Source organism: Callithrix jacchus, chromosome 1 (assembly GCF_049354715.1).
Source record: "Callithrix jacchus isolate 240 chromosome 1, calJac240_pri, whole genome shotgun sequence".
Classification (NCBI taxonomy): Eukaryota; Metazoa; Chordata; class Mammalia; order Primates; family Cebidae; genus Callithrix; species Callithrix jacchus.
In genome coordinates, this window is record NC_133502.1 from 190,073,918 (window position 1) to 190,096,298 (window position 22,381).

Genomic DNA, 22,381 nt, shown 5'->3' on the forward strand with positions numbered 1-22,381 from the left:
TCCGGTGGAGGCGAGCGCTTCTCAGACATCGACTGCGCTCCCATTGGCGTGCTGAGCCCGCGGAATCGCTGCCATGGTGAGTGCGTAGGCCGGCCGAAGGGACCAGGAAGCGGGAAACTCTGGGTTGCGTCCACTCCCTAACCTGTTAGATGGAAGCTTAGACCCTACGCCGTCTCCTCCGCCGACGTTGGGTCTTGACCGCCCGGCCCTAAATTAGAACTCCAGCAGCCGCGGGGTCCGAACAGTCTGGCCTGAGGCTGGAACTCAGGACAAGGATCCCCGCTGCTGTGGCCGGAGATGGTTTGCCGCACGGTCTTTGTGGCCGAAGGCTTGCGGCTCGCAGAGGGGACATGACCCAGCCAGGGAGAAAGAGACCAACTCACGTGGGAGAGGGCAAAAAGTTGGGCGAAAAAAATCTTGGCTCCATCTTCCCTCCCCTTTTTTCTTTAAGTACGAAATCTGCCATGGGGGCGGAACCCTGGGATTCGGATCAACCACTCCTACCCACCCTACCTCATCCCACCTCTGTTGCTGGAGTTCAGGAGAAGCAGATCTCCTGTGGTTCTGCGCCTAGTTCCCGCCGCGAGTTTTACACGTGCCAGGAACTTAAGAGATTTTGGCACTGGGGAGCTGTGGGGAACATGAAGTGAGCCCGAACCACGGCCTGGAGCGCAGGAAAGACTTCTGCAAGGCGGTGGCTTCCAAAGCCAGAAGTCCTGATAGCACCACCTGCGGATTCTCTAAACTCTTGGTGATCTCCGACTTTTAAACTTCTAGGGAGAGGCCGGGCGCCGTGGCTCACGCCTGTAATCCCAGCACTTTGGGAGGCCAAGGCGGGTGGATCACGAGGTCAAGAGATCGAGACCATCCTGGTCAACATGGTAAAACCCCATCTCTACTAAAAATACAAAAAATTAGCTGGGCATGGTGGCGCGTGCCTGTAATCCCAGTTACTCAGGAGGGTGAGGCAGGAGAATTGCCTGAACCCAGGAGGCGGAGGTTGTGGTGAGCTGAGATCGCGCCATTGCACTCCAGCCTAGGTAACAAGAGCGAAACTCCGTCTCAAAAAAAAAAAAAAAACCTTCTAGGGAGAGTTGTAAAACATGTGTCCTGGCGTAGCTAGCTTTGGTTGGCATTTAGGAGGGAAGAGTTTGCAAAGCCCTGTAACTTCTGTAGTTCATCCTTCCAGCAGGGTTTGGATCCCTGCGGTAGCACTACCGCAACACTTCCTCCCATGCTAATTTTAAAGCTTAGTATGTGGCTGAGCCTAGAACTTGAAGCTTCCAAACTCTGCTCTTCTTAACGTAGTTTCGTGAAACGTTTTCGAATCGGATGGTCTCATGTTGAACTTTGCAGTTTTCCTCCACAGTAAAATAGGGATGACAAGGCATGAGGACGTTGTGATGAGCAAATGAAATAAAGCACGTTATCTAGTCCTCATGCCTGGTATGGAGTGAGCATGCAGTATTTGTTATTCAGTCAAAACCGTGCAGGTTTGGACTGTCTGGTGTAACGGGAAACCAAACTGATCATTCTAGGTAGGAATTTAGGTTGTCTGGAGGTATGGTATCATTCATTCATTTTTTTTAACCCATGAAGAAATTGAAAGGTGAATAAATATACCCTAAACAAGTTTCTATTAGTGTTTATAAGCTAGGTAGTTTGGTTTTAAAATTGAGTTTAACTTTTTGTTCATTAATAGTGAAACAATTAGGTCTTGGATGGTTGTTCAGATTCCTGAAGTCTTCCTCTTTTATGAATTTAATGTTTATTGGGAGTTGAGCATTTTGATTTCCAGAGAATGGGTTGTTGAAAAGGGCAATTTTTAAAGTTTTTAAATTGACATATCGTAATTATACATACTTTGGGGGTATGTGTAATATTTTTAAATATCTCTATTTTAAAGCATGCCATAGGGCTGGGCATGGTGACTCACGCATGTAATCCCAGCACTTTGGGAGGCTGAGGTGGGCAGATCACGAGGTCAGGAGTTCCAGACCAGCCTGGTCAACATAGTCAAACTCGTCACTACTAAAAATACAAAAAAAAAAAAAAAACTAGCCAGGCATGGTGGTGTGCATCTGTAGTCCCAGCTACTTGAGAGGCTGAGGCAAGGAGAATTGCTTTATCCTGGGAGGTGGAGCTTGCAATGAGCTGAGATCCCACCACTTTACTCCAGCCTGGGTGACAGTGCAAGACTCCATCTCAAAAAAAAAAAAAATACATAAAAATAAAACGTGACAAATTATTAACTAAAATTTCCCTACTGTAGTATCAAATAAAACATATTCGCATGGCCAGTTGTGGTAGTTCATGCCTGTAATCCCAGCACTTAAGGAGGCTGAGGTGGGTGAATCACTCAGGAGTTTGAGACCAACCTTGCCAACATGGTGAAACCCCCGTCTCTACTAAAAATACAAAAATTAGCTAAGTGTGGTGGTGCATGCCTGTAGTCTCAGTTACTCAGAAGGCTGAGGCAGGAGAATTGCTTGAACCAGGGAGACAGAGGTTGCAGTAAGCTGAGATTGCACTACTGTACTCCAGCCTGGGTGACAGAGGGAGCCTCCATCTCAAAAAAAAAAATTTTTTTTTAATTAAAAAAATTTAAAAATAAACTCCAGATCAGTAAAGGGGAAAACAGTGCAAATGCAGTGATAGATCCAGAGGAAGGAAAGAAAGAAAAGATCAGAACAGGTGGAACAAATAGAAAGTACAAAAGGAGGAGAAAAATTTGAAACCAATATACCAGTACTTAAATATACAAAGGGACTGAGTGCTGCAGTTAAAAGATAGGATGAAGCTAGGCACTGTGGCTCAAGCCTGTAATCCCAGTACTTTGGGAGGCTGAGGTGAGAGAATTGCTTGAGCTCAGGAGTTGGAGACCACTCGGGGCAACATAGTGAGACCCCATCTCTACAATTTTTTTTTTAAACCTCTGCCTCCTGGGTTCAAGTGATTCTCCTGCCTTGGCCTCCCAAAGTGCTGGGATTACAGGCGTCAGCCATCATGCCCAGCCAAAAAAAATTTTTTTTTTTACTTAGCCAGGTGTGATGGCCCATACTTGTAGTCCCAGTTACTGGGGAGGCTGAGGTGGGAGGATCACTTGAGCCCTGGAGGTTGAGGCTGCAGTAACCTGTGGTCATGCCACTGCACTCCAGCCTCAGTGACAGAGTGAGACCCTGTCTCAACAACAACAAAAAGACAGTATGAAATTTTTTTTTTTTTTTTAAGACAGAGTTTTGCTCTTTCACCCAGGCTGAAGTAAAGTGGTGCAATCTCGGCCCACAGCAATTTCCACTTCCTGGTTCAAGTGATTCTCCTGCCTCAACCTCCAGGTAGCTGGAATTATAGGCATGTGCCACCACACCCAGCTAATTTTTGTATTTTTAGTAGAGACAGAGTTTCACCATGTTAGCCAGGCTTGAATTCCTGACCTGAAGAGATCCACCTGCCTCAGCCTCCCAAGGTGCTCAGATTACAGGCGTGAACCACTGCACATGGACTACCCCAGCTAAGTTTTTAAATATTTTTAGAGATGGGGGTCTTACTGTGTTGCCAAGGCTGGTCTCAAACTTCTGGCCTCAATCAGTCCCCAGCCTCAGTTTCCCAAGTTGGTGGGATTGTGAGCCTGAGCTACTGCAGCCAGTTCAGAATACACTTTTCAAACATGGAACGTTTTTGAAACTTGGCCATAAAGCAAGCCCTATAAATGTTAACATTGGTAATAATACTATACCATTTTTGCCCAGCCAAAATGCAAATAAGTTAAAAATTAGTAACAAAGTACTTTGAAATGAAAAATATAAATTATCAGAGAGATTTATAAATTGTAGTAGAAATTCAAAAATAGAACCAAACAATAATGAAAATACCACATACCAGAGCATAAGTGATGAGGGCAGAGGGAAGAAGAAACAAATGAAAGGATATAATGAAAGTATTGCTTAGAGCCTAAGATGCTTATGCTAGGGAGAAAGGAGCTAAACAGTAGGGGAAAACACAAGGACACAATAACCCCAATGAGAGTAGAAGGAAGGGCTGGGCATAGTTGCTCACACCTGTAATCCCAGCACTTTGGGAAGCCGAGGTGGGTAGATCACCTGAGGTCTGGAGTTCGAGACCATCCTGGTCAACATGGTGAAACCCAGTGTCTACTAAAAGTACAAAAATCAGCCTGGCATAGTGGCGCGTGCCTACAATCCCAACTACTGGTGGGGACCGAGGTAGGAAAATTGCTTGAACCCAGGAGGCAGAGGTTGCAGTGAGCTGAGATCAAAACAAAACAAAACAAAAAAAACCACTGCTCCTAAACTCCTCCTGTGTGTCTGTGTCCTAAATTTTCTGGACACAAGACAATGAAACGCAGATATTTACCCCAGGCAACGAAGCTGCTTCAGTTTGACACAGTTTTCAAAGTTTTGGGGAATTACTCACTGTCATGCATTGCTGGCAGTGTTCAAGTTGTTAAACACTGTATAGGGTCAATTTGGAAAGATACGAAAGTTACAAATACATATTATATCTTTTGACTCACTAATTCCACTTCTAGAAGTTTATCTTACAGATACTGAATGAAACATAATATAGATATGAGATAACACATTAGGTATAGATATGAGGTTAAACAAAATAGTGAAAGATTAAAAATATATAAATGGGCTGGGCACAGTAGCTCACCCCTGTACGCCTGTAATTCCGGTACTTTGGGAGGCCAAGACAGGAAGATTGCTTGAGGCCAGGAATTCAAGACTAGCCTGGGAAACATAATGAGACAGTCCCTCTAAAATTAAAAACTTAGCCAGGTGTGATGGTGATGCCTGTAGTCCCCAACTACTTGGGAGTCTGAGGCAGGAGGACCACTTGAGCCCAGGAGTTGGAGGCTGCAGTGTGCTGTAATCGTGCCACTGCACTCCAGCCTTGGCAACAGAGTGAGACTCTGTCTTTAAAAAAAAAAAAGAAAGAAACAAAAGAAAGTAGATCATACTACTATAGGATAGACAAAATCAGAAGATGATTCTTTGAAAGGTCCCCTACAGAATGATTAATCGAAAAAAAAAAGAGAGAGAGACAGCCAGGCATGGTGGTTTACGCCTGTAATCCCAACAGTTTGGAAGGCCTAGGCAAGGGGATCTACTTGAGGTCAGGAGTTGGGAGACCATCCTGGCCAACATGGTGAAACCCCATCTCTACTAAAAATACAAAAAATTAGCCAGACGTGGTGGCACATGCCTGTAATCCCAGCTATTTGGGAGGCTGAGACAGGAGAATAGCTTGAACCCAGGAGGTGGAGGTTGCGGTGAGCGGAGAATGCGCCATTGCACTCCAGTCTCAGCAACAAGAGCGAAACTCCGTCTCAAAAAAAAAAAAAGCCGGGCATGGTTGTGCGTGCATGTAGTACCGGCTACTCGGAGGCTGAGGCCAGAGAATTGCTTGGACTTGAGAGCAGGTTGCAGTGAGCAGAGATCGCACCACTGTACTCTAGCCTGGGTGACAGAGCGAGACCCTGTCTCAAAAAAAAAAAAAAGAAAGTTGAAGTAACACATGAAGGTGACATACTCTATAGACATTACGAATAAAGGATAGGCCGGACACGGTGGTTTATGCCCGTAATCCCTGCACTTTTGGGAGCCTGAGGTGGGCGGATTACCTGAGGTCTGGGGTTCAAAACCAGCTTAACCAACGTGGTGAAACACTGTCTCTACTAAAAATACAAAAATTAACTGGGCGTGGTCGCGGGCACCTATAATCCCAGGTACCCAGGAGGCAGTGAGGCGAGAGAATCACTTGAACCCGGGAGGTGGAGGTTGCAGTGAGCCGAGGTCATGCCGCTGCACACCAACATGGGCAATAGAGGGAGGCTCCGTCAATCAATCAGTGAATGTTTGGGGAAGAGAAAAATATTACAGAGGTATTCCCTCGACTTCCCCCAACCTGCGCTTTAGAGAACAACTCCATCCTTCACCTAATTCCTCCCAGTCATCTCGGGACCAAGACAGGTTTGCCTAAGATAACGAGTTAGGTGGGAGACAGGGCGTCTTGGTGTACTGTCTGGCCCTGGACGTCACTTCCGCTGGTGGCACTGGCGTCACTTCCTGCTCCTGGGGCGGGGCATCCGTGTCCTTGCGGTGGAGGGTAGCAGACCACCCCAGACTAACACGCGTGGTGTCCTTGCGGTGTCCGGGGAGAGACTACCAAGACAGACGCTATGGTGAGTGTTCCTACTGGGCCACTACCCACGGGTCACGTTCTCAGAACCGCGGTACCGTGAGCCAGCTATATCAAAAAAAGCTGTAAAAAAAATTGAAGGAGGAAAAGGCAGGCGCGCGGTGTCCTGCAGGAGACCACCGAGGCAGGCGCAATAGATAAGTGTTCCCACCCGACCGTCTCCAGTGACTGCCGTCCACCTTGTGTCCAGCCTCCAAGGCCGAGGTTAGATTGCGGCCGCAGCGAATCACTCGCGATTCGCACATTAATACTCAATGGCGACATTGAGGGCTGCCCCCAGGTTTTAATATGAGTATACCCTTGTATAAATATGTGCTGTGCTTGTAAAAAAAAAAAAAAAAAAAAGACAGAAAAAGTTAATGAAAATGGTTAACTGGAGGGGTGGGAATGAGATGGAAGGAGCGGAACTGGCAGGCCGCTCACCCAGTTCGCTCCCTACGTGCGTCATTTTTTATTTATTTATTTATTTTTTGAGATGGAGCCTCGCTCTGGCGCCTGTAGTGCAGTGGCGCAGTCTCGGATCACTGCATCCTCCACCTCCTGGGTTCAAGCTATTCTGCTTCAGCCTCCCAAGTAGCTGGGACTACAGGCGTGAGACACTACTCCCGACCCCTACATGGGTTATTTTGACTCACATCTCAGTGACGCCATTTTATCCATAAGTATTACAGTATGTATCTGTAAAGTAAGGATTTTTAACTTAACTGCAAGTGCCATTAATTAGTTAATAAGGGTTGCAAGTTGGTGATATTTAAGTGTACCATTTCCTCTTTATTTATTAGGTGGAATAGTGATGCAAGAGGTATTTTTCATCTTCTATTTGGTTACCTCCTAATACGGTGTTTAGGAAAGGCACAGAAGATGATTGTTTCCCTTTCCTGGTTTTCACAACACTGAGTTGCTATCAGTAGCATAGTTTTGACATTTAAACCATGAAGATATTTTACATATTTGAAAAATAAAATTTAAAGCAAGCTGACTACAAACAAGTCTTAATTGTATATCAAATTGCTAACCCCAAGGAAAATTTTAATTTGAATAATTTTTTAGCATAGTACTATCACTGGATGGCTTTGGTAGGATATATCCTAAGAACAAAAATAAATTTTGACCTTGGTGAGTTTGTTGGTAGAGGTGGTGTATTGGTGTAGCAATTTTGGAACCATTTTTTGTGTGTTGCAGAGTAGGTGAGGAAATACTTTGGTCTGTTGGAAATCAGGGGTTTGAACAGAATATTTGTATGTGGAATGGGGAATTAAAAGAATTTTGTGCTACATTTACTGTAAATTATATCTTAGTTTTGATTCCGTAAATTGAGGTGGAATACAGAAGTTCAAATTTAAAGATTACCAATGGTCTCCTGACCTCACATGATCCACCTGCACTCAGCCTCCCAAAGTGCTGTGATTACAGATGTGAGCTAGGAGTTCAAGACCAAACTTTCCAACATGGTGAAACCCCATCTCTACAAAAAAAAAAAAAAAATACAAAAATTAGGCAGGTGTGGTGGCACACACCTGTAGTCCTATCTATTTGGGATGCTGAGGCATAAGAATCATTTGAACGTGGCAGGCAGAGGTTGCAGTGAGCTGAGATCAGCCGCTACACTCCAGCCCAGGCAACAGAGTGAGACCCCATCTAAAAAAAAAAAAACAAAGTACAGATTACCCATGGACTCAAATGGATGCTGAGCCATGGGAGCCCATTTGTAATCCATTTGCTGTAATATTATCGAACATTCATCTGACGAGACAAAAGTACATAAGCTTTAGTATACTTCATTGAACTGTATAGTTTCTAATAATATATTTCATTTTTTCCGAAGGTAGGACTGGAAAGCTCATTGTTAACTACATGGTGTTCTGTGTGTTGGAGGATCAGGAAGCAGAGCAGCTGCTCCCTGTTTCTCAATTGTTGATTAGTATTTTGTGATCAATTGTTGATTAGTATTAGTAGGAAAACTTCCAGTTCAATTTGACTGATATTTTTATCTCCCCCTCCTTAGACTGAGGCTGATGTGAATCCGAAGGCCTATCCCCTTGCTGATGCCCACCTCACCAAGAAACTACTGGACCTTGTTCAGCAGTCATGTAACTATAAGCAGCTTCGGAAAGGAGCCAATGAAGGTAAGGCAGCCACAGGGTGCTCTGGGGAAATGTTAAAGGCACATGTTTCCATCTGGGACCTCTGGTCTAGATTTCCAATTTGGGAGGAGGGCTAGATGCTCTTGACTGCAACCAGTGGAAGGACCTAAGAGCAGCATTTTGGCATTAGATGCTAAAGCTGATGGGCTAAGAATTTTTTTTAGACCCACAAATTGTTAACATTTTGCCACATTTACCTTCTTTTACACTTTATAAATGAATTTTATTTTTGCTGAGCCATTCGAAAGCAGTTGTAGAGACTTCGTATAGTAACTGTATGACCTCTCCAGAGCCATCAGAAGGAACGGTATATTATTGCTTTGTAGCATCTTTTATACTGTGGATACTTAGCATTCATGAATTTTATTTGGTTTCCAGAAACATTCCCTACCCCTCTCCCCCGACTTTTTTTTTTTTTGATGCTATTATTCAAAAACATGGAACTCTTCACGAATTTGCATGTCATCTTTGCGCAGGATCCATGCTAATCTTCTCTGTATTGTTCCAATTTTAGTATATGTGCTGCCAAAGGAAGCACCACCTCCCTTGGTTAAAAAAAAAAAAAAAAGAAAAAAAAATGTTGTTCTTTAGTAGAATAATTATGTATGCATGATACTTTATTTTTTATTTTGATTTATTTGTTTGTTTGAGACAGTTTTGCTCTTTTTGCCCAGGCTGGACCTTGGCTCACTGCAACCTCCACTTCTTGGGTTCAAGTGATTCTCCTGCCTCAGCCTCCCAAGTACCTGGGATTATAGGCATGTACCAGCATTTCCGGTTAATTTTGTATTTTTGGTACAGATGAGGTTTCACTATGTTGGTCAGTCTGGTCTCAAACTCCTGACCTCAGGTGAGCCACTGTGCCAGCCTTTTTTTTTTTTGAGGCAGAATCTTGCTCTGTTGCTGAGGCTGATCTCGAACTCCTGAGCTCAGGCAGTCCACCTGCCTCAGCCTCCCAGAGTGCTGGGATAACAGGCATGAGTCCCCATGCCCAGCCAAAATACTCTGATTTTACCAGATGCCAAGCAGTTTGGTGTGGTAGAGTTCTTGTGTCGTTGAAGATTTTAATGGAAACATCAGAAATTTTGTCAATCATATTTGAGATTTAGGAGAACCATTAGAATCACTTTCATCTGTGTTGCTGAAGGAAGATAAAGCTGACTCTCTGTATCTCATCATGGTGCTCTTTTGCTCCCTGCTCCTCACACTGCAGTAACTGCAGTGCCTGGTATAGCAGTGGCCAATGGTGCATTGCAGGTTGACTCAGCAGCTCTCCTGGAGGTCTCTCTTCTCACTGATGCACTCAGGTCAGCTTGGCTGGGCAGGGGCATGAGTTCTTATACCTCAGGTAGATGAGGACTCATGGACACAGAGCAAGCTTATTTCCTCTTGCCGCACTTTGCATGGTGCTAGGCACGCAGGTGCTGAGGACAGACAGGTCCTTGAATGGAGATGCTCAGGCTCAAGACTTCAATTCAGAATGTGCTTACTAGGAGTTCAGGGAGAAAGAGGCAACAATTTTTTATACCTCTGCCTCAGTGTCAAGTATTCTTTCTTCCCTTATTTATTGGCTGCCTACTGTGTGCCAGGCACATGTGTATATGCTGATGATGCATTGGTGAACAAAACGAAGTCTCTGCCTTCTTGGAGTGTACATTTCAGTGGAGAAAGACATAGGTTTTATGTCTGGTGGTAAAGAATGCTGTAAAAGAGAATAAAATAGAGAAGGGGGATACAAATGGCAGTGGTAAGGTCTTTCTAAGTAAAGTATTCAGAGAAGGTTTGTCTGAGGAGTTGAAGTTTGAGCAGAGAACAAATAGGGGTATTGGGAAGAAACATTTTTGGGCGTGGTGCAAAGGCGTGCTTGAGAGATTCTAAGGAGGCTGGCGTGTGGCTGGAATGAAGTGAGGGGTGAGAGGTGCTAGGAGATCGCATGAGACCTAGTAGGCCATTGTTAGCAGTTTACATTTTTCTGTGAGTACAATGGGAAATGAGTAGAAAGATTTTGAACATGCTTTGCAGTTTCCATGTGTCAGCCATTTTTATTTATTATTATTATTTTTTTGAGACAGTCTCACTCTGTAGCCCAGGCTGGAGTGCGGTGGCATCATCAGGGCTCGCTGCAGCCATGACCTCCTGGGCTTAGGTGATCCTCCCACCTCAGCCTCCCAGGTAGCTGGAACTACAGGTACACACCACCACACCTGGCTGACTTTTTATATTTTAGTGGAGATGGGGTTTTGCCATGTTGCCCAGGATGGTCTCAAACTTCTGGGTTCAAACAGTCTGCCTGCCTCGGCTTCACAAACTGCTGGGATTATAGGTACAAGCCACTGTGCCCAGCCTCATCATTCTTATTAACTTTTTTTTTTTTTTAAGATGGGGTGTCACCATGATGGCCAGGCTGGTCTTGAACTCCTGACCTCAGGTGATCCCACCTCGGCCTCCCACAGCACCCGGCCCCATTCTTATTAACTTGTTTAATCCTTTAAAGAATCCTATTAGGTAGAATTATTGTACTGTGTTACTTTATAGATGATAAATGTAAGGGAAGTTAAATACCTTGCTAAAAGTCGTTTGTGAAACGACAATGAGTGCTCTCATTTGCACTCAGGCAGTGTAGCTCTAGAGTGTGTGCCCTTGTCGAGTACTCCGGCATGAATGCAGCGTATTCGGACTGAGCCACAGAGGCAAGCCATCAGGATAGTAGGCATCTGAAATGGTGCTGTGGGTTGTTGAACTTGCATGGTGAGTCACGTGTTGGGTGAGCTTCCTAGAAGTATTGATTATGGCAGATTGAGATAGTAAAACTCTGACTCTTGGTCACACATACCTTGAGAAATACTGTATTATTAATATACTAATTCTTGCTGGTGGGGTTTGTGAAAGCTGTTGCAGCTGACAAGGTAAGAGATGATGGTGACTTGGACAAGTGTAGCAGAGGAGTAGAAAGAAGTGGTCAGATTAGGCCGGGCACAGTGGCCTAAGCTTGTAAGCTCAGCACTTTGGGAGGTCGAGGTGGGTGTATCACTTGAGGTCAGGAATTCTGGACAACATGGTGAAACCTTGTCTCTACTAAAAATACAAAAATTAGCCAGGCACAGTGGCACTTGCCTGTAATTCCAACTACTTGAGAGGCTGAGGCAGGAGAATCACTTAAACCCAGGAGGTGGAGGTTGAAATGAGCTGAGATTGCGCCTCTGCACTCCAACTGGAAAAGAGCAAGACTCCGTCTCAAAAAAATAAAAGGAAGAAGTGATGAGATTCAGGACGTGTTTTGAAGATAAGTGGTGGGTTTAATGCAGGGTTTCAGCAGAGGCCATTGTGTTGAATCTTTTGTCATATCCCAGGGCCGCTCTCATAATTATATGTGCCTAGGCATTTTGCCCAGTTTTCTTGTACCTGTAATTTTTTCTGGAAATTGCTTTGTTGTGGCTGCCCTGCCCAAGCCCACATCACCTATTAGTTTCACACCCTTCTCTCCACAGCCACCAAAACCCTCAACAGGGGCATCTCTGAGTTCATTGTGATGGCTGCAGATGCTGAGCCACTGGAGATCATTCTGCACCTCCCGCTGCTGTGCGAAGACAAGAACGTGCCCTATGTGTTTGTGCGCTCCAAGCAGGCCCTGGGGAGAGCCTGTGGGGTCTCCAGGCCTGTCATCGCCTGTTCCGTCACCATCAAAGAAGGCTCACAGCTGAAACAGCAGATTCAATCCATTCAGCAGTCCATTGAAAGGCTCTTGGTCTAAACCTGTGGCCTCTGCCACGTGCTCCCTGCCAAATTCTCCCCCGAGGTTGTGTATCATATTGTTTGTGTTAGCATGTAGTAGTTTCAGCTATTCTCTATTGTTATAAAATGTTGTAGTACTAAATCTGGTTTCTGGATTTGTGTGGTGTTTTTGTTCTGTTTTATAGGGTTGTTTTCCCCCTTCCTTTCCTCCCTCTCTCTGCCATCCTTCATCCTTTTATCCTCCCTTTTGAAAAACGAACAAATGTTCAGAACAGGCTGAAGCAGGACGGTGGCACCATTCAAAGGCACAAAGAGTCAGGAGAAAGCTGATGGAACTAGGATAGAGACCTAGTTCCTGGCTTTTAGCCACTAGCTTCCTATTGTGTGCAGAGTATGGTGGAATTAAATACCATTCATTGTGTATCCCTTGTGCCTGGCACACGGAATCATTCATACCTGTTAAAGTGATCAAGAAGTTTTCTTTGTTCTTGGGGCATTATGTATCATTTGGGGAGGAAGCATGTGTTCTGTGAGGTAGTTAGGCTATGTCCAAGTATCATTTACTAATGTACCCCTGCTGTTTGCTTTTGATAATGTGATTGATGTTGATGTTCTCCCCCAACCCCCAACCATGCCCTTGAGGGTGGCAGGGCAGCAGCATACCAAAGAGATGTGCTGCAGGATTCCAGAGGTGACCTGGGTGAGTGAGCCATGAGGCAGTCGACCTAGGTCTCGAAAGTGTCAGGAGTGGCAAGGGCAGAGAACATGAACTGGATTCCTGGAAGACCATGAAGACCTGGCTGGTAGCTGCAGCAGAGACGATGGAATCTAAGGAAACAACCTTCCTCTGGTGAATGGGACTTTCTTTGGTGGACAGTTGGCACCAGCTCTGAGAGCCCTTCCCCTGTGTTGTGCCACAGTGTGGGTCAGATGTACTCTTTATCACACTAGTGCTGGTTCATGTGTTCTTCTGTGAGCATCCTAATAAAAAAATAAATTCCATTTTCATGAGAGAATGGCAATGCCTGATTCTTAGTAGGTATCCAGCTCATACTGGAATGAAGACATAGCATTACTAGACTGGTGATAGGTGCTTTTCTTCTTCCAGAAAGAGTTTCGCTCTTGTTGCCTAGGCTGGAGTGCAATGGCATGATCTCTCGGCTCACTGTGGCCTCTGCCTCCTGGGTTCAAACGACTCTCCTATCTCAGCCTGCCAAGTAGCTGGGATTATAGGCATGCACCATGACGCCTGGCTGATTTTTTGTATTTTTAGTAAAGATGGGACCATGTTGGACATGCTAGTCTTGAACTCCTGACCGCAGGTGATCCACCATCTCAGCCTCACAAAGTGTTGGGATTACAGGTGTAAGCCACCATACCTTACCAGCTGCTTAAGACATTTTTACCAGAAGGCTATGAAAGAGCTGTTTCCTCCTACCAGGTAGTTTCTGTCTTGGCAGTTCAAAACATCATCTTATACAGACTCAATTGGAGCATTGCTATCACTGGAGCTGGCTTTCCCTCTGTACTTTTTCTTGAGACGGAGTTTCGCTCTTGTTACCCAGGCTGGAGTGCAATGGTGCGATCTCGGCTCACCACAACCTCCGCCTCCTGGGTTCAAGCAATTCTCCTGCCTCAGCCTCCTGAGTAGCTGGGATTATAGGCACGTGCTACCATGCCCAGCTAATTTTTTTATTTTTAGTAGAGACGGGGTTTCACCATGTTGGCCAGGATGGTCTCGATCTCTTGACCTTGTGATCCACCCGCCTCAGCCTCCCAAAGTGCTGGGATTATAGGCTTGAGCCACCGCACCCGGCCCCATCTGTACTTTTGACATTTGGGGCTGGTTAATTTTGTGGGAACTGCCCTGTGTGTTGTATGATGTTTAGTAGCATCACTGGCCTCTACCCACTAGGTGGCAGTAGCAGCGCCCCCACAACCAAAAAAAATGTTTCCAAGACATTGTCAGATGCCTCCGGCAATAAAATCACCCCCAACTGTGAATCACTGTTAGGAATCAGGGTTTCTAGTAACCCTTGGCACATGCAGGGTTGGTATTGGTGACTAAAGCCACTGCCACCTCACTTGCCTCTTCTTAACTATCTTAAGGGTAAGTCCCTTGAGAGCCTAATACCTCAGCTTGAGAAATCTTCCATTGTGCAAATAACGGGGCACCATAGTGGTCAGGTGAGTATAGATCCCCTCTTTGCCAGCTTGGGCCAGTATAACCCTGCTCCAGCAAGAAGCACACCTGGAGGAAACTGGGAGCTACCTTGTCCTGTTAGACCTGTTCTGTGCCTACTGGGCTTGTCATTTCTCCCAGCTTGCTCCAGTGTTATCGCCACCCCCGAGGCAGTTTTATATTTCTGGATGGTGGAATTTTACACAGTGCTTTTCACAGCTGTGCATTCAGTGTTTTTGGTCAATGATGGACCATATATATGGCAGTTGTCCCATAAGAGTATAATACTATGCTCTTACTGTACCTTTTCTATATTTAGATATAAAAATACCATGGTGTTAAAATTGCCTTCAGTATTCAGTAACATGCAGTACAGGTTTATAGCCTAGGTGTATGTATGTAAGTGATCTGCCTCCGAGGCAGGCAGATCACAAGGTCAGGAGTTCAAGACCAGCCTGGCCAACATAGTGAAACCCTGTTTCTACTAAAAATACAAAAATTAGCTGGGCGTGGTGGCACATGCCTGTAATCCCAGCTACTCAGGAAGTGGAGGCAGGAGAATTGCTTGAACCCGGGATGCAGAGATTGCACTGTACTGGAAGTTCCATCTTTGCTGAGTGTTGCTTTTTTTTTTTTGAAACAGAGTCTTGTTCTGTTGCCCAGCCTGGAGTGCAGTGGCATGATCTCAGCTCACTGCAGCCTCCGCCTCCCAGGTTCAAGCAATTCTCCTGCCTCAGCCTCCTGAGTAGCTGGGACTACAGGCACACGCCACCACCCCTGGCTAAATTTGTTTTGTTTTTACATGGAGTCTCGCTCTGTAGCCCAGGCTGGAGTGCAGTGGCCTGATCTCAGCTCACTGTCTACCTCTGCCTCCCGGGTTCAAGCAATTCTGCCTCCAGAGTTGGTAGGACTACAGGTTTGTGCCACCATGCCCAGCTAATTTTATATTTTTGGTAGAGATGGAGTTTCATCATAGTGGCCAGACTGGTCTCAAACTCCTGACCTCGTGATCCACCTGCCCCGGCCTCCCAAAGTGCTGCAATTACAAGCGTGGGCCACTACACCTGGCCAAATTTTTGGATTTTTAGTAGAAACGGGTTTCACCATGTTGCCCAGGATGATCTCAATCTCCTTACCTCATGATCTGCCCGCCTCAGCCTCCCAAGTGCTGGGATTACAGGCATGAGCCACCACACCCGGCCAAGTGTTACATGTTTTTGTTTTAAGAGACAGTCTCACTCAGGTGAGAGTGCAATGGTGTGTTTATAGCTCACTGTAGCCTCAAACTCCTGGGCTCAAGTGATCCTCCTGCCTCAGCCTCTGGAATAACTTGGGGTACTGGCGCTACACATTTTGTTTTTTGAACACTCCAAAGCTGTTTCCTTCTCAAATTATTTGTACCTGGTATTCCTTTACCTCACTGGCTTTCTCATCATTCTAGTCTTCCTTCAAATATCACTTATTTGGGGCCTTTCCTTGCTACCATAATTTCCTTTTCCACCTAACTCTATGACATTCTATTTTTGTTTTAACTTAAACATAACTAATGTCAGTTTTTATTTTATTTTATTTTATTTTATTTTTTTGAGACAGATTCTCTCTTGCCCAGGCTGGAGTACAGTGGCACAATCTTGGCTAACTGCAACCTCTGTCTCCCCAGGTTCAAGTGAGGAACCTGCCTCAGCCTCCTGAGTAGCTGGGACCACAGGCATGGCGCCACCATGCCCGTTTACCTTTTGTATTTTTAGTAGAGACAGTGTTTCACTATGTTGGCTAGGCTGGAATTTTTTTTTTGTTTAGGCAGAGTTTTTCTCTGTCACCAGGCTTGAGTGCAGTGGTGCAATCTCGGCTCACTGCAACTTTCGCCTCCTGGGTTCAAGGGATTCTCCTGCCTCAGCCTCCCGAATAGCTGGGACTACTGGCTCATGCCATTACGCCCAGCTAATTTTGTGTGTGTGTGGGTGTGTATTTTTAGTTACTTTTAGTAGAGATGGGGTTTCACCATGTTGGCCAGGATGGTCTCAATCTCTTGATGTCCTGATCCGCCCACCTTTGCCTCCCAAAACTCTGGGATTACAGGCTTGAGCCACTACACCTGGCCGAATTTTTGTATTTTTTTGTAGATACGGAGTTTCACCATGTTGGCCAGGCTGGTCTTAAACTCCTGACTTCAAGTGCTCCACCTGCCTCAGCCTCCTGCAGTGCTGGGTTACAGGTGTGAGCCACTGTACCTGGCCCGAGATTGGTTTCTGATTATTGTTTCTAAACATTGTATTTTAGAGAGAGACTCTATTGCTTTCCTCGGGTCTAAAAGGTTCCTCTGACCCCAAACATGACGGGTTAGGAACTTCTGACAGTGTTTCCTGAAACTCTTTTCCGAGGATAACCTGCAATTAAATAGTTTTACATTTACAGTATTGACCTAAAGAGATTATTTGTTGTATTTGAACAATATGTTTCCATTCTTTGATCTCAACCTGATGGATGGGGAAGGGAGCTTGTTCTAGGAAGTGAGTGTCTCCCATCCCTGTAGCATTAGTTTACTTTGTTTTTTTTTTTTTTTTTTTGGGAAAGTATCTCACTCTTGCCATGCTGAAGTGCAATGGCCCAATATTATCTGGCTGCAATCTCCGCCTCCTGGGTCCAAGCGATTCTCCTGCCTCAGCCTCCTGAGTAGCTTGGACTACAGGTGTGCACCACTATGTCTGGCTAATTTTTGTATTTTTAGGAAAGCAGGGTTTCACCATGTTGGTCAGGATGGTCTCAATCTATTGACCTTGTGATCCACCCACCTTGGCCTCTCAACGTGCTGGGATTACAGGTGTAAACCACAACACCCAGCCTTTTTTTTTTTTTTTTGATACAGAGTCTCGATCTGTTGCCCAGGCTCGAATGCAGTGATGCAGTCTCTGCTCACTGCAACCTCTGCCTTCCACGTTCAAGCGATTCTCCTGCCTCAGCTTCCAAGTAGCTCGGCTTACAGGTGCGCAACACCATGCCCGGCTAATTTTTGTATTTTTAGTAGAGACAGGGTTTCACCATGTTGGCCAGCCCGGTCTTGAACTCCTGGCCTCAGGTGATCCATCTGCCTCGGCCTCCCAGAGTGCTGGGATTACAGGCATGACTCACCATGCCCAGCCCAGGTTACATTTTGAAAAATCAAGTATGGCCTCTGGCTTGAGTTGATATATCTACTTGGGGGTGGGGTCATAGGGATGGAGGATAACTATACTCTTGTGAAGGAAGGAAATAATTTAATGTAGCAAGTCAATACCCACAATTCCCTGCGGCAGCCAGCCTCCAAGATGGCCCCAGTGATCCTCACCTGCAATTGATGCCCTTCTATAGTCTCCCACACCAACTCAGGGCTGGTCTGTGTAACTTGGAATCTGCCTTCATCTCTTCAAATAACTGGCTATAAGGGAAGTCAGCTGCCATGGACTTAAGGACATAGAGGTCTTAAGGCCTCTAGCCAACAGTTGGCATCAACTTTGCCAGCCATGGGAATGAGTCTGTTTCATTTGTATCTGTGAGATTTTAATAAACAGAGATTGAATGATGAAACAGAGAAGTCAATGCCATTGAAAGAATGTATTACATTTTTTTTTTTTTTTGAGACAGTCTCGCTCTATCACCCAGGCTGGAGTGCAGTGGCGGGATCTTGGCTAACTGCAACATCCACCTCCCAGGTTCAAGCTATTCTCCTGCCTCAGCCTCCCGAATATCTAGGACTACAGGTTCGTGCCACCATGCCAGGCTAATTTTTTGTATTTTTAGTAGAGACGGGGTTTCACCATGTTGACCAGGATGCTCTTGATCTCCTGACCTTGTGATCCCCTGGCTCGGCCTCCCAAAGTGCTGGGATAACAGGCAGGAGCCACCGCACCTGGCCAGAATGTATTACATTCCCCAGAGAAGGGACATTCCATACCACACAGGGACCATGGGAGAAGCATCGGGCTTTGTTGAGGAGGCAGAATTAGACCAAGGGCCACAGCCTTTATCACAGTTTCCTCAGGAAAGGCAGGGCAGAATAATTGGTTTAGGATTGGCTAGTTTGATTCATTCCAGTGGGCTTTGGGCTACAGGGTGGTCTCTAGTTGCCTGGCACCTGGTCCTGGGGTGATTTAGTACAAGGGGAATAATGGCTTGGTGTGTGAAAGGTGAAGGAGGTGGCTGGCGTGGATGAGAGGCATTCTTGCAAAACATGCGGTAAGTGTCTCTAGGAGTAAGCTAGCCCTGGAAGGCCCCCCAGGATGTCAAAACATAAGACGGAGAAAATTGGAAGCATGCTCATTACAGCCTCCCAGCAAATGGATCCTCCAGCCTCACTGGAGTTTTCAGGTAGGAGAGGAATGTTTATTGTTTTAAGCCAGTCATTCTGGGGGGTAATTTGTTACACAGCAATACATAACTAAGGGGGGAGGAGGGAGCTGGGCAGTGATGAAGGGGTGGGGTCACCTTATCGAAGCAGTAATAAAAATAGTCATGTTTCGGCCAGGCACATGGAGATTCAGCTGGAGATCCAGCACGTAATCCCAGCTGGAGAACCACTTGAACCCAGGAGGCGGAGGTTGCAGTGAGCCGAGATCGTACCACTGCACGCCAGCAAGATGTTTTTTTCCCAGGGGGGAAAAAAAAGAAAGAAATGGTCATGTTTCTCTTCTGGATCTTTGTAGTCAGAAATAAATAAATAATAAAGATGGTGATGCTAAAATTGTAGGGCAGGGAGGAACACCAGAAGTGTCATGGCCATGAGCTGCCTGAGTCCCCAGAAGATAGAAATCCACGTAGGATTCACTTTCATACATGATGCAGACAATGTTACAGCAGGATCAGTACAGTCAGGGCCAGTGTGGCTCAAACAAGAAAGGCTGAATGCAGTATAACAGGGATATGTTTCCTCTCCTAATAGGGATTCTCATGAGGATGGAATTTCTGGATAGTGGGCAGAGAGAAAGTGGATGACTAATCTCCCTCACAGCTTGTGGTCCTGCCTTGCCTTACTTCAGTTTTTTGTTTCTTTTTGAGATGGAGTCTCGGAGTCTCGCCCTGTCACCCAGGCTGGAGTGCCGTGGTGCGATCTCGGCTCACTGCAACCTCTGACAGCCGGGTTCAAGCGATTCGCGTGCCTCAGCCTCCTGAGTAGCTGGATTACAGCCGCCCGCTGTCATGCCTGGCTAATTTTTTTGTATTTTTGGTAGAGACGGGGTTTCGCCATGTTGGCCAGGCTAGTCTCGAACTGCTGACCTCAGGTGATCCGCCTCCCAAAGTGCTGGGATTGCAGGTGTGAGCCACCGCGCCCGGCCTCTTCTGGTTTTTTGTTTTTGTTTTTCAATATGGAACGCTTCACGAATTTGCGTGTTATCTTTGCGCAGGGGCCATACTAATCTTCTCTGTATCGTTCCAATTTTAGTACATGTGCTGCCGAAGCAAGCACCTCTTCTGGTTTTTAGTAAGATATTAAAACAAGACATTACAGAAGGGGACACGCTGAGACGTAAAAGGCTCATCCTCCCAAGTAACTGCAGCTTTCGAGTGCCATTCCAGACATTCCCTCTGCACCTGACCTAAAGGTAAACAGACATATGTGCATCCGTGTGTTTGTTTAAGTTTTGGCTAAACGGATTTGTGCTCTAGACCTGCGGCAGCGGCCACCGGAACCCGGGCGCAGCCGAGCTTAGGCCGCCACACCCTTCCACTAATGGCTCCCAGGCGCAGGAACTCGGCCCGCCTCGTTCGTGGCGCACATGCGCAGGTCCAGGTCCGCGCTCCGCGCCGGCTATGTTGCCACCTGGCGGATGGAAGCGCAATGGCCGCGGTAGAAGTCAAGCTCGGTCGACCCTCCAAGCCGATACCCAAATGCGACGCTGACCACGTCCCTGAGGTAACCTGGCACAGTATTTGCATATGAGCTACGCACGGCCTCCCAGATGCATGATTGATTGATTGAGACGGAGCCTCACTCTGTCTCCCAGGCTGGAGTGCAGTGATGCGATCTTGGTCCACTGCAACTTCCGCCTCCTGGGTTAAAGCGCTTCTCCTGCTTCAGCCTTCTGAGTAACTGGGACTTACAGGCGCGCGCCACAACAGGCTAATTTTTTTTTTATTTTTGAGACTGGGTCTCTCTCTGTTACCCAGGCAGGAGTGCAGTGGGATGATCTCAGCTCACTGCAACCTCCGCCTCCCGGGTTCAAGCAATTCTCTGCCTCAGCCTCCCGAGTACCTGGGATTACAGGCTCCCACCACCACACCTGACTAATTTTATATTTTTAGTAGAGACGGGGTTTCACCATGTTGGCCAGGCTGATCTCGAATGCCTGGCTAGGGTTAATTTTGTCATTAGTCAGCTGGGCCCAGTGGCTCACGGCTGTAATCCCAACACTTTGGGAGGCCGAGGCGGGTGGATCACCTGAGGTCAGGAGTTCGAGACCAGCCGGGCCAACATGGTGAAACCCCCGTCTCTACTAAAAATACAAAAATTAGTTTGGCATGGTGGCACACACCTGTAATCCCAGCTACTCGGGAGGCTGAGGCAGAGAATTGCTTGAACCTGGGAGGCGGAGGTTGCAGTGAGCTGAGATCATGCTACGGCACTCCAGCCTGGGTGACTAGAGTGAGACTAGGTCTCAAAAAAAAAAAAAAAAAAGTCTGTACATATTCATTACAGTTGCAGCCATTCATTTATTCCCCAAGTATTTTTGATCCACATTGGTTGAAAACATGGATGTGGAGCCCGCAGGTGCAGAGGGTCAACTGTACCTACTGAGTGCTGTGTCCTTTTACATGTTTTCTCATTTTGACCATGTGGCGTTATTATAGGAACATGAAAGCTAAGGCTCAAAAATGCCTCATAAATGCCCAAGGTCACTTGTATGTATTATGACACTAAGATGTAAATTTGCTAAATCAGCCTCCTGAGCTTCCAAAGGCCTAACCAATTCCACTTGAACATGGTACTTCTCTCCTGGGTGGGGGGACTCAGCAGGCAAAGAAGGCATCATTCATTTAGAGAAATCTCTCATTCTGCTGCTGTTTATCACAGACCTCAGGTGATTTGTCTAACATTCACATACCTGTCTGGCTCTGGTAGGCGTTTGACCCCTGAACTCTCATTCTCTCCATTTTGGAAGCAGGATGCGAAGGAGCCTAGAGTTGGGCATGGTTACTGAGGAGTAACTGTACTTTGCACAGCAAAGCCAGCCTGGAGCTCACTCCAGGGCTGCTCTTAACTAGCTTCAGAATCCAGGGTTGGATACCAAGGGCTCAGTGAGACTACTCCTTAACCCTCTTACTCCAAGTGACTGGCTGACTAGTGATTCCAGTCTACCTTGGTAGATTAAATCCCTATAGATCCAGTTTCCAAACTTGCTTCATTTAAGGGAAACGGCCCAATTTCTCAACAATAATTTCTAAGCATCTAATGGGAGAATTGTTTTCCCCTCTTGCCATGTTAGGAAATCCAAAACAATACAGTATCTCCTTTCAAAGAGAAACAAAAGCAAAAACAGGTTAAAAAAAAAAAAACACAAAAACCTATAAAGCTTAGAGCAAAGAATCTAGAGCTGAAAATCTTTTAGAAGAGTAATTTGGACTCTCCTAGTCTCTTCTTCATTAGGTGCTGCTCATTCATCTTCAAGTACACAGGACCTGCAAACCCTTACTCTCACATCCTCAGAGGAGACCAATAATTCCAGATGCTCTCCTTCCTTCAGACAAATCCTTCAAAAATAGTGGCAGCAGAATGAGCAGGAAAAGGGCAGGGAGGACAGCAGGGACATAGAGGAAGAAAAGGGAGAAGACACTCCTGTCCTCTTTCCCTTCTGTAAATACTAGAACCTCTCATCTTCTTGAACTTCCTATAGTTCCCCCCTGAAACACAAGGGGAATAACACTTCATTTTACTTATTCTGGAACTCAAATTCTCAGGGCAACAGAAAATGGGTATATTTTTGCATAATTTAATGTCGCATTAAGAGGAATGCAATGAGAGGGAGTTGTTTACTCATGAAGCAAATGGTCCCAGAACTAAGTGTTAACTTCTTATTGCTTTGGAAATCTGATTTTTACACCTTGACATGCTTAAAGAAAAACAGGT

General features: G+C 45.9%; 1 protein-coding gene and 2 non-coding genes across 7 annotated transcripts; 1 reads left to right on the plus strand and 2 right to left on the minus strand.

Moving 5' to 3' along the window:
* Positions 1–23: 23 nt before the first annotated feature.
* On the plus strand, positions 24–13,112 carry SNU13 (small nuclear ribonucleoprotein 13). Of its 5 annotated transcripts, none has more exons than XM_078334253.1 (4): positions 24–76; positions 452–881; positions 8,231–8,351; positions 11,858–13,112. In XM_078334253.1, exons 2-4 carry the CDS (start codon positions 879–881, stop codon positions 12,118–12,120), a joined length of 387 nt encoding a protein of 128 aa, XP_078190379.1. In that variant the 5' UTR covers positions 24–76; positions 452–878; the 3' UTR covers positions 12,121–13,112. The 5 variants fall into 5 exon arrangements, with proteins under 5 accessions (XP_078190379.1, XP_054101012.1, XP_003736039.1 ...); XM_054245037.2 differs by having other exon boundaries at positions 778–881; XM_003735991.5 differs by lacking the exon at positions 452–881.
* On the minus strand, positions 8,801–8,907 carry LOC118148051 (U6 spliceosomal RNA). The gene has a single exon (XR_004734833.1). It is a non-coding gene; the product is annotated as a U6 spliceosomal RNA (small nuclear RNA).
* Positions 13,113–19,616: 6,504 nt separating the features above from the next.
* Positions 19,617–19,723, minus strand: LOC118148083 (U6 spliceosomal RNA). The gene has a single exon (XR_004734876.1). It is a non-coding gene; the product is annotated as a U6 spliceosomal RNA (small nuclear RNA).
* Between the last annotated feature and the right edge of the window lie 2,658 nt (positions 19,724–22,381).

Bases quoted from the DNA above. Each gene is read 5' to 3' on its own strand.
- SNU13 (XM_017969241.3), top strand. From the start codon at position 6,842: ATGGGTTATTTTGACTCACATCTCAGTGACGCCATTTTATCCATAAGT. The intron at 6,896-8,230 runs GTATGTATCTGT...CCCCCTCCTTAG, and splicing joins TTTTATCCATAAGTATTACA to ACTGAGGCTGATGTGAATCC. The intron at 8,352-11,857 runs GTAAGGCAGCCA...TTCTCTCCACAG, and splicing joins TCGGAAAGGAGCCAATGAAG to CCACCAAAACCCTCAACAGG.